General features: G+C 39.3%; 1 protein-coding gene across 1 annotated transcript in view; it reads left to right on the top strand.

The window, feature by feature from the left end:
* The window catches only part of LOC107676209 (peregrin-like), a 23,968-nt gene extending 20,479 nt beyond the window's left edge, over nt 1-3,489 (top strand). Inside the window, exons 11-12 of the mRNA XM_016470714.1 lie at nt 360-514; nt 2,757-3,489. Coding sequence (XP_016326200.1) covers nt 360-514; nt 2,757-2,940 — 339 coding nt within the window. The 3' untranslated portion in view covers nt 2,941-3,489. The remainder of the gene's footprint in view (nt 1-359; nt 515-2,756) is intronic.
* The last annotated feature ends 6,641 nt before the right edge of the window (nt 3,490-10,130 follow it).

The raw sequence follows: 10,130 nt of genomic DNA, 5'->3' as shown, positions 1-10,130 counted from the left end.
TGCATTGAATTTATTTAATACACGAGTTTCACAATTTGAGTTGAATTACTGAAATAAATGAACTTTTCCATGACATTCTAATTTATTGAGATGCACCTGTATATTACTGTGATGTTATAAGTATACCTTCTGAGTTGACAGTAGAGCAGCAGTGAAGGGATTTGATGTGCAGGCACTCAAAGCACTTTTTTCAGTGGAACAGTAAATAACCCAAAATAATAAAAGGGACCTAGCTGCAGCACTTGACCTGTAATCAGTCAGACATGTTGAGTTCCTGTGACTGAAGGTGCTGTGTGTGTCCAGCAGGGGCCGCCTCAGTCCTCTCTTCTCATTTTGAGACCTGCGATATCTTCCCACAGATCATTGATCCCAAGATGCCACGGGAGGGTGTGTTCCACCGGGGCGTCCCGATTCCTGTCCCGCCGATAGAGGTGCTGAAGCTGGGAGAGCAGATGACGCAGGAGGCGCGCGAGCATCTCTTCCTCGTGCTCTTCTTCGACAACAAGAGGACCTGGTTAGTCACACGCTCATGCTCTTCACACTTGCCGTAACTATATACACAAACACACACAAATGCGTAGGTGTCTTTGCTTAGAGCTGTGTGTCTGTCAAAAGTGGTATTACTTTTAAGAGAAACCTTAACTAGACTACCTTTCAAAGGTTTGTGCTCAGTTAGATTTTTTGAAAGAAATTCATACTTTTATTGATCGAGGACGTATTAAATTGGTCAAAAGTGCCAGTGAAGACATATAATGTGACAAATTATTTCTATTTCAAATAAATGCTGTTCTTTTGAACTTTCTATTCATCTGTGAATCCTGAAAAATAAAATGTGTCACAGTTTCCACAAAAATATTGTGCAGCACAACTGTTTTCAACATTGATGATAATCAGAAATGTTTCTTGAGCAGCAAATCAGTATATTAGAATGATTTCTGAAGATCATGTGACTCTGAAGACTGTTTGAAATGGTAACATTTCACTATTATTTTATGCAGCCTTGGTGTGATCAAAACTGACATTACAAAATCTTACCGAGCACAAACCTATAAAAATGTTGCAAATATTTGCTCAGGTTATTTTTTTTTATTGATGCCTTGAGTTCCGTAAGTCAGGTGAGTTGAGAGGAGACTGTGTTGCAGTATTTTTATTAGAAAGTATATGTTGCTCCTGTGGAAACTGAAATGTGAAAAGGCTGATTTTCTTTCTCGTGTTTTGATGTCGCTGTTGTGATGCTGGAATCTTCCACAGTTACAGTCGTAGAAACTTCTGTTAGTAATTCTTCCACTGAGGTGACCAATTTCTTTCAGCACGCGGTTTATGCCTTTGATCTTGAATCGTAACTCTTACATTGTCATTCAAAAACCTAGAAATGCATCACTCTCTCATATTTCACAACTAAGCACATTTTGCTGAAATTGCTGTACCGTAATGCCCGAAATCTCATTCTCATTACTGTAGAGTGTCTTAAAGCTCTAGTTTTGAGGTGGGTTTTGGTAATTTTCCAGCATTTCAGTGGTGATTATTCTTAATGTTCACACAATCATTACTGTAGGTCAGGGGTTTTCCTGAATCAGCATGATAAATGTAGGCGTAGTTAATGTGCTTAATATTCATTACAATCTCACAGCGCAAAACATCGTAATGATCTTTGTCATTACAAGAGGCTCTGTAATGCTAGTTGATGTTGATCCACTTTGACCTTCTCATGAGAGCGATGTAACCCTGTCAGCATCTGAGCATCCTGTGTGGCAAACAGAGAGAAATAGGCCAGAGGAAATCAGCTGAAAAGAGACGCTAGAGGCCCGTTCACAACAGGAACGACAACTATAAAGATATAAAATCGTTCTCAGTATTAAAGAATAGCAGAGTCCACACCACAACTATAACGATAAAGGCACAGAGAAACGATATCGTTGGAATCACTTCCAGAACGATTTTCTCCAGCTGATGAACGCTAAAAATATTGACAGCCAATCAGAATCCATCCTGCTGTCACAAGCTGGAGAATTTAAAGCGGTAGACGAGCGTGCGCTGAGAATAAACCGACGATATCGTCTGCTGGTGTGGACGCTAATATCGTCATCTGCTAACACTTTATTTTGATAGTCCACTTTAGGCATACTACTAACGGTAAGTAACTTTAACTACATGCCAACTAGCAGTCATTAGAGTATTAGTAGACTGTCTGCTTGATAGCTGCTAACACTTTATTTTGATAGTCCACTTTAGGTATACTACTAACGGTAAGTAACTTTAACTACATGCCAACTAGCAGTCATTAGAGTATTAGTAGACTGTCTGCTTGATATCTGCTAACACTTTATTTTGATGGGTCCACAACATACTGACTATGAGAAACTTTGCAAGTAAATATCAACTTATTCTACCAACCCAAAACCTAACCTAACAGTCTACTCTGAGAGTTAGTAGACGTGTAGTTGTGAATTAGATATTTGATAACACTTTATTTTGATGGGTCCACAACATACTGACTATGAGAAACTTTGCAAGTAAATATCAACTTATTCTACCAACCCAAAACCTAACCTAACAGTCTACTCTGAGAGTTAGTAGACGTGTAGTTGTGAATTAATGAGCATTAGTTGACATGTAGTTGCAAAGCTACTTAGAGTTAGTAGAATGTCTAAAGTGGACTATCAAAATAAAGTGTAGCCTCTATTGCATCTTTATTTGACCCTCTAACTCTAGCACTGTGTGTGTGTGTGTGTGTGTGTGTGTGTGTGTGTGTGCAGGCAATGGCTGCCGCGCTCCAAACTGGTTCCTCTGGGCGTCAATCAGGATCTGGACAAAGAGAAGATGCTGGAAGGCCGGAAGTCGAACATCAGGAAGTCTGTTCAGGTGGCGTATCACCGCGCCATGCAGCACCGCAACAAAGTCCAGGGCGACCCCAGCAGCGACACGAGCGACAGCGACTGAACACACAGTTTACACAACTCCAGACGGTGATGCATTTCCACTGAAACACACTCTGATGCTCTCTACTCTGGTGCTAAAGCGCTTCGGGCCCGGTGTTAAAGACTCAGACGTGTGTTTAATGTTAGATGTGGCTGTAGATACACAGTCCGTTTACCTCACACTACAGCCAGTATTCAAGATTTGATGAACACACTCTCTGTCAGACCTCTGCTTACGACTGCAAAAATCGTGATGTGTGTGCGTGCGAGAACCCATGTGAATGCTGGCAGAGGATGCAGAACATGCACAAGTGAAGCGTGATAATGTATTTATTTGTTCTTCCAAACGATCCTCATCTCCCATGAAGGCGCCCGCACACACCCTCATCTGGTGAAGCGGTGTGTCTGTCGGTGTTTGTTGTGTATATTTCTCTCGTGTTCTGTGTTGTTCTTTGAGAACGAATGAACGAATCCATGACTAACCGTTGTCTGACCATGTGCCAGTTCTGTCACTGTAGAACTTTTATACAGTATATATATATAAATAATACATGCGATAGACTTTAATAAAAGGGTTTGAGTTTTGTACATCTGTTTCTTAGTTTTTTGTTTTTGTTCTGTTTTTTGGTGAATGAACAAGAATCTGTGTAGAAATGGGAGAACTCAAACCTGAGTAATCTCTGTTACTTAACCAAACCATCATTCATGATTAGTAGGATTAACCCTATTGTGGTTTTCCATTCATTTTGACGAGCATGTTCTTTTTCTGAAAATGCTAGTTGCTGTTATTGCCTTTTGCTAAAACTTTCTGACTTTGCTTATACAGGTGCATCTCAATAAATTAGAATGTCGAATTACTGGAATTACTGAAATAAATGAACTTTTCCACGACATTCTAATTTATTGAGATGCACCTGTAGTTTTTTTTTTTTTTGGTCATTGAGGATTTACCTCAATGTAAGTTTTGTGGATTTAAACTGTGCTAAACTGACTGTAACACACCCTTAGCTTTTGTGCTTCAACACACCTCTCCTCAACAAGCCACGAGATTTCAGCTAATAATCATCACGAGTCCCATGAGAAGCCAAACACTTCTGGATGGGGGTTCGTTCTAGCCATGCTTGCAAACAACGCTACAAATAGTGGAAAACAAACGTCTTCCTGTTAGAACACTGTCACACATCTGTGACAGAGGAATAAATGTTGGAGGTGAAGGAGAACTGGTTGTGACTGACTCACACCTGTAAGACAGGTTGTTCAGAGCTGTCCTCCGCAGCTGTTCTCCTCGTGAAGACACACACCCTCAGGCAGTGTAACCCAAACCACGTCTGCTCATATGTTCCTCACTTGTTCTGGTTTTGCATCTGCTCAGCATACACACTTCATTAACACTGAATTGTGATTGGTCTTCTGTTCAGTTATTTTCCTTGTATAACGCAAAGCAACTCTTTAAGGTGGTAAACTAATTTACTACACTATAACTACTACTTTTTTTAGAAATCGCATGTGAAACGTGCATTATGCATATAGTAAGTTGCTACATTAAGGTCATAGTTTATATGTGACCCTGGACCACAAAACCAGTCATAAGGGTTTTTTTTTTTTCAATTGAGATTTATACACCATCTTAAAGCTCTCCATTGATGTATGGTTTGTTAGGATAGGACAATATTTGGCTGAGATACAACTATTTGAAAATCTGGAATCTGAGGGTGCAAAAAAAATCTAAATATTGAGAAAATCATCTTTAAAGTTGTCCAAATTAAGTTCTTAGACATGCATATTACTAATCAAAAATTAAGTTCTGATATATTTATGGTAGGAAATTTACAAAATATCTTCATGGAACATGATCTTTACTTAATGTCCTAATGATTTTTGGCATAAAAGAAAAATGGATCATTTTAAACCATACAATGTATTGTTGGCTATTGCTACAAATATACCTGTGATGCTTATGACTGCTTTTGTGCTCCAGGGACACATATGCGGTAGTTTTGTGTTAAAGGTTCTGTGTACTATTCTAATCATGCTCATTCTTGAATGCAGCCGACTAGACACAAGATACACACTAAATGCAACATTTAATTTACACACAGATAAATCCTGAAAGCTGAACTTTACTCTTTCACAAACACTACTATTTCCTTCAGGTGATGCAAATCTAGTTTCACACAGAAAGACTCTTGAGCCAGCCTCATTGTCTTGTTTGGACGTGGATCTCGCGGGGGACCTGATGTAATTTATCTAGGTGTGATTGCAAAGAAATCTCTTTGTGGGTGTGGATGTGTGAAGAATATCCTCAAGGATATGGACGTCTGTCAACTCCTAAAGCACACAAACTCTGCTATACGTGCCGCTCGTGCTTGTCTGCTAAATGACTACATGTAAATGTATGTAAACACACGTTTGCAGAAGTTTCTTACATGCATACACTAGTTCGCTGTGGAGAGAATGTTCATTATGCATTTTGGGTTGTTGATGAAAGTGTTTTTTCTCTGAATGATTACTTTATGTATAAATACTGTATAATACATACATTATAAATGGAATTCATACAGATAATGACTTAAGTACACATTTATGATATGTTCACCTCTTCTATTTTCTAAAAAAAATTTCTGTTTCTAAATTTTTAGCATGTCACTACCATGTCTAAGCACAAACCTAGCAACTAACATGTTTTAGCACATTGCTAACGTGTCAACATGTTTCTAGTGTGTTTTAGCACAATTGTAGATTTGAAAGATGGCATACTGTTTTGGTCGGAACATCCCGAAGGTCTGGGCTGAGCATTTATTTTTGATCTAACATTTTTTGATCAAATCAATGTGTCCTTGCTCAGTGAATGTATTCATTTCTGCTGTTCTTTATAAAAAAAAATCTCTTACCTAAACTTTTGAATGGTAGTGTATGATTTTTTTATATAGTTGTCAGTGATGATAAAATCTATGATGGTCTAACCAAGATTACATACATACAGTAGTATTTCTCACACTGTAGTTGTGGTGAAGATCATTGCTACTGATGCCTTGCTGTGTTGGTCTGTTATCTGTGTGTTTGTGTCATATCCACAGTACAAGTTCTCGTATAAGAGTGGATAAAAGTGAGACCGTGCACGTGTTCACCTCAAAAAGATCTTGAGATAACATGCACAACACCTTGTGATTGCTGCACAGCTCTTTTCCTGTCATTCACTGCTGTGGCAGTCTTTGAAGCTGAAAGCTTGTACCTGCAGAACTGCTGACTGACACATCTTCAAAGTCTTTCCGATGTACATTCTCCTAAGTGCACAAACATGTCTTTGTATGCATGAACCCTTAAATGCATGCACAAATGCATATCACTGTTGTTCTGTGTTCACAGATTTTCCATTTCTGTAATATGCTCTGGTCCCCTCCCTGCTTACCGTGGCGATGAGATGCATAGCAGACTGTCGTCACTCAGTGGCTGGATGTCTAAGTGGTGCCCGCAGAATAACATCGGTTTCACAGACAATTGGAGGAGTTTTTGGGGCAGACCTGACCTGTTGAAAAGAGATGGTCTTCATCCCTCCTGGGGTGGTGCCGCTCTTCTGTCTAGAAATATGGCACATAGTCTTAGAGTTTGTACTTGACTAACTGGGGCCCAGGTCAGGAAGCAGACAGACTGGTTAAACCGACCGTCTGCTAGCCACTTCACGTCACAGAAATCAGTTAATTCTCAGCACATAGAAACTCTTTCACCTAGATTATAGAGATTGTGTCTGTTCCCCGAACTAGAAAATACAAAAAACGTCCAAACCAATTTAAGAGTAACAATTTAATTGATGTTCAACAAATAAAAAGATTGATTTCAATTTTACATTTAGTCATTTTGCAGATGCTTTTATCCAAAGCAACTGAGGAATACATAAAGCGATTCTTCTTAAAGAGGCGAACAGACACAGGAAGTGCTCGTAATACCAAGTTTCAGGCATTGTTCAAATAAGTACAAGCTAAAAAGGGAAGGAATAAACAAAGAGCAAGACAAAGTGTTTTTTTTGTTTTTTTTTAGGATGAAGTCAAGTAGCTTTGAAAGAGATGAGTTGTATTTGTAGAGGTTTGATTGTGCTTGATGGAAGTCCAGCCAGAAGAGCATTGCAGTAGTCCAGCCTAGAAATGACAAGCGCCTGGACAAGAAGTTGTGCAGCATGCTCCGTTAGAAAGGGCCTGATCTTTCTGATGTTGTGCAATGCAAACCTGCAAGATCGAGCAGTCTTTGCAATGTTGTCTATGAAGGTCAGCTGGTCATCAAAGATTACACCAAGATTTCTGACCGAAGTTGATGAGGTAATTGTAGAAGGACCTAGCAGGATGGTGAAATAGCTGGCCTGAACAAAGCCCCTTATCTATTAAAGGTGGGGTAAGTGATTTCTGGTAGCCAATGTTGATATTTAAAATCACCAAAACAAACACGCCCCTACCCCAAAAGGGTCTCGCCCCTATTTTGATAGCTCAAAATTGCAAAGAATTTAGGTTTTTTACCAAGTACCATACATAATATTGTGAAAAGATTCAGGGAATCCAGAGAAAACACAGTACATGTAGGGAAAGGCAGGAAACCTCAGGTGAATGTGCTTGACCCTTGATACCTCAGATGGCACAGCATAAGAAACCGTCATGCTGAGGTGTTAAATATAGCCACATAGGCTCTGGATTACTTCAGAAAACTGCTGTCAATTAACAGTCTGCTGCTGCATCAAGAAATGCAACTTGAAAGCAATACATCAATTCTATGCAGCGATGCTGCCGGATTCTCTGGGCCAGAGCTCACCTCAGATAGTCAAAAAGACTCAGATGAGTCCACATTTCAGCTTGTTTCTGGGAAAAATGGACATCGAGTTCTCAGTCCCAAAGACCAGAGGGAGCATCCATACTTTCATTAGCAACAGAAGCAAAAGCAAACGTCTGTCATGGTATGGGAGTGCAGCAGAGCAAACAGCATGGGTGACTGCCATATGTGCGAAGGTGCTATTGACATGGAGGCATATATTGGAATGGTACAGAGATGTATACTGCCTCTGTCTCAACTTTTTTGGAGTGTGTTGCAGCCGTCATAATCCAAATTTGTTCATACTTACAAAATAAATTTAAGTTGGTCAGTGAAAACTTTGGAAATCTTTTCTTTGTACTTTTGTCAATTAAATACAAGTTTAAGAGAATGAACAAATCACATTCACACTCATCACACTCATTCTTGATTTTATTGCATTTTACAAAATGTCCCAACTTCTCTGGAATTGGAACTCTCCGTAGATTTCATCTTAAAAGTGTACGTACGCACAAAAGTTTTCAGATTTATAAAACCATTCGTATGCCAGAACCTGTGCAAAAATCCCTTTATAAATCCCAGTCAGGGGAAGATTGTGCGTACGTGCATCTCTCCCCGAAATAGCCATTTATGGAGCTTACAACGCCTAGTTTTACTATGCATAACCTCATCTGCATATCATTTCCATGCATATTCCATCCACGTGACACCATGCTTAAGACCGTCAAAGGTATAAGACGTTAAGGAAATATGAGATACAGACTATAAATGCCATTTGTGCCAAACATTCATTTGTATTGCTAAAAATCATCCAATATCCTTGTTATGTTTTAGAATAAATATATTAAAATATTCATAAAAACAAAACTTTTAAATAGTTTTCAGATAAATATTTTAGAATAAAGTTGATCTTGTTCTTTTACACTGGCCAAATAGTATTTCGATTGTTTTAAACAATTCAAATCAAATTAAATGTATGCAGTTTTGCTGACAAGGTGAACATATAGCTATTTTTAGTGGAAACAGATAGGCCTATATTTATTGCAGTGTAAATACAATTGTCTGACTCTGTGCGTCACTGACAAAGTATTTTAAAAAGGAAACGTGCAAATCTTACCATTTTCTTCAAGTTGTATCCTTCAAATACAGTGGTATTTTTCATAATGTTGTGGAGATGCCTTCACACGACATCAACACCTCCGTGCAGCTGTGGTTGTACAGTAAAAGTTATTATCATTGGTCCTATTCAAACCAGACAATAGACCGTTCCACCGAATCCAGCAGTGCTCGCCATAATATCACAGTAAGTGCACATTATTGATCATTGTTCTCACTAAAAAAATATTTTCTCATAACATGAGATCTGCAGTTTAATTTAAAGATGAATTATTGTGCACCTAGCACTCCTTGCTGTCATTAAAACAAAATATGTCTAAATTCATATAATTTTGTTTTAAGTTTTGCATAATGACTTTATGTAATTTCAGTGCTTATCTCCATTATGAGAGTGGAATATTTAATGTGAATGTGTATATTTCGACATGAAATCAGTTTAAAATCGTTGTTTACTTCATTAATTTTCTCACTCCTGGAAAAAAGAGTGCGTACGCATGGGCCAGAGTTTGCATGCAGGTGCGCAAATTTTCCCGCCAAGTTTGTTTTTATAAATCCCACCTTTTGCGTAGGAAGTGGCGTACGCCTCTTTCAGGGCAGGTTTTGTGCATACGCAACAGTTATAAATGAGGCCCCAGGTCAGTCCATCTCGACTTTCTTAGTAGTACTGACTCAGACTGATTCCTGATGACCCTACGATGATTCATTGCCTGGCGAGGGAAGTCATATGAGTTGCTGTGTGTCCAGAGCACCAACTTCAAATGGGAGAATGCAAATTGAATGAATCCATTGCCACTCTGCAAAATGAACTACAAAGTCACCTTGCCAGCCAGCAGATCAAATTTGTCTACAATCCCCCTCACTTTGGCGGTTGCTTGAAGAGAGCGATTTGCTTGATCAAAGCAGCCCTCAAAGTGACCATCGGACCCCAGACTGTCACTGAGGAGGTACTGAGAATATTTTTGATTAAGGTTGAAGGTATCCTCAACTCAAAGCCCTTTGGGTTTAGCTCCTCGGATATAGCTGACCTTGACCCGATGACCTGGGTATTACCTACCCAGTTTCCAAACTCGCCAGAAGTGGAAGACACTACAGATTAGTGATGTGGCCATGATTGTCTATCCTGAACTTTCTCTCTTTTTTATACAGATTTATTTTAGGGGTTTTTGCCTTATGACAGGACATTGTAGAGTTGGCAGGAAGCAAAGTGGGAGAGAGAGAGGGGGGCAGGATTGGGAAAGGTCCTCGAGCCGGGATTCAAACTCGGGATGGCAATGGCACTATATGTTGGCGCGCTGCCCGCGAGGC

The sequence above is a fragment of the Sinocyclocheilus anshuiensis genome, unplaced genomic scaffold, assembly GCF_001515605.1.
Source record: "Sinocyclocheilus anshuiensis isolate Anshui unplaced genomic scaffold, SAMN03320099.WGS_v1.1 scaffold2430, whole genome shotgun sequence".
NCBI lineage: Eukaryota > Metazoa > Chordata > Actinopteri > Cypriniformes > Cyprinidae > Sinocyclocheilus > Sinocyclocheilus anshuiensis.
This window is presented reverse-complemented; position numbering and strand designations above follow the sequence as displayed.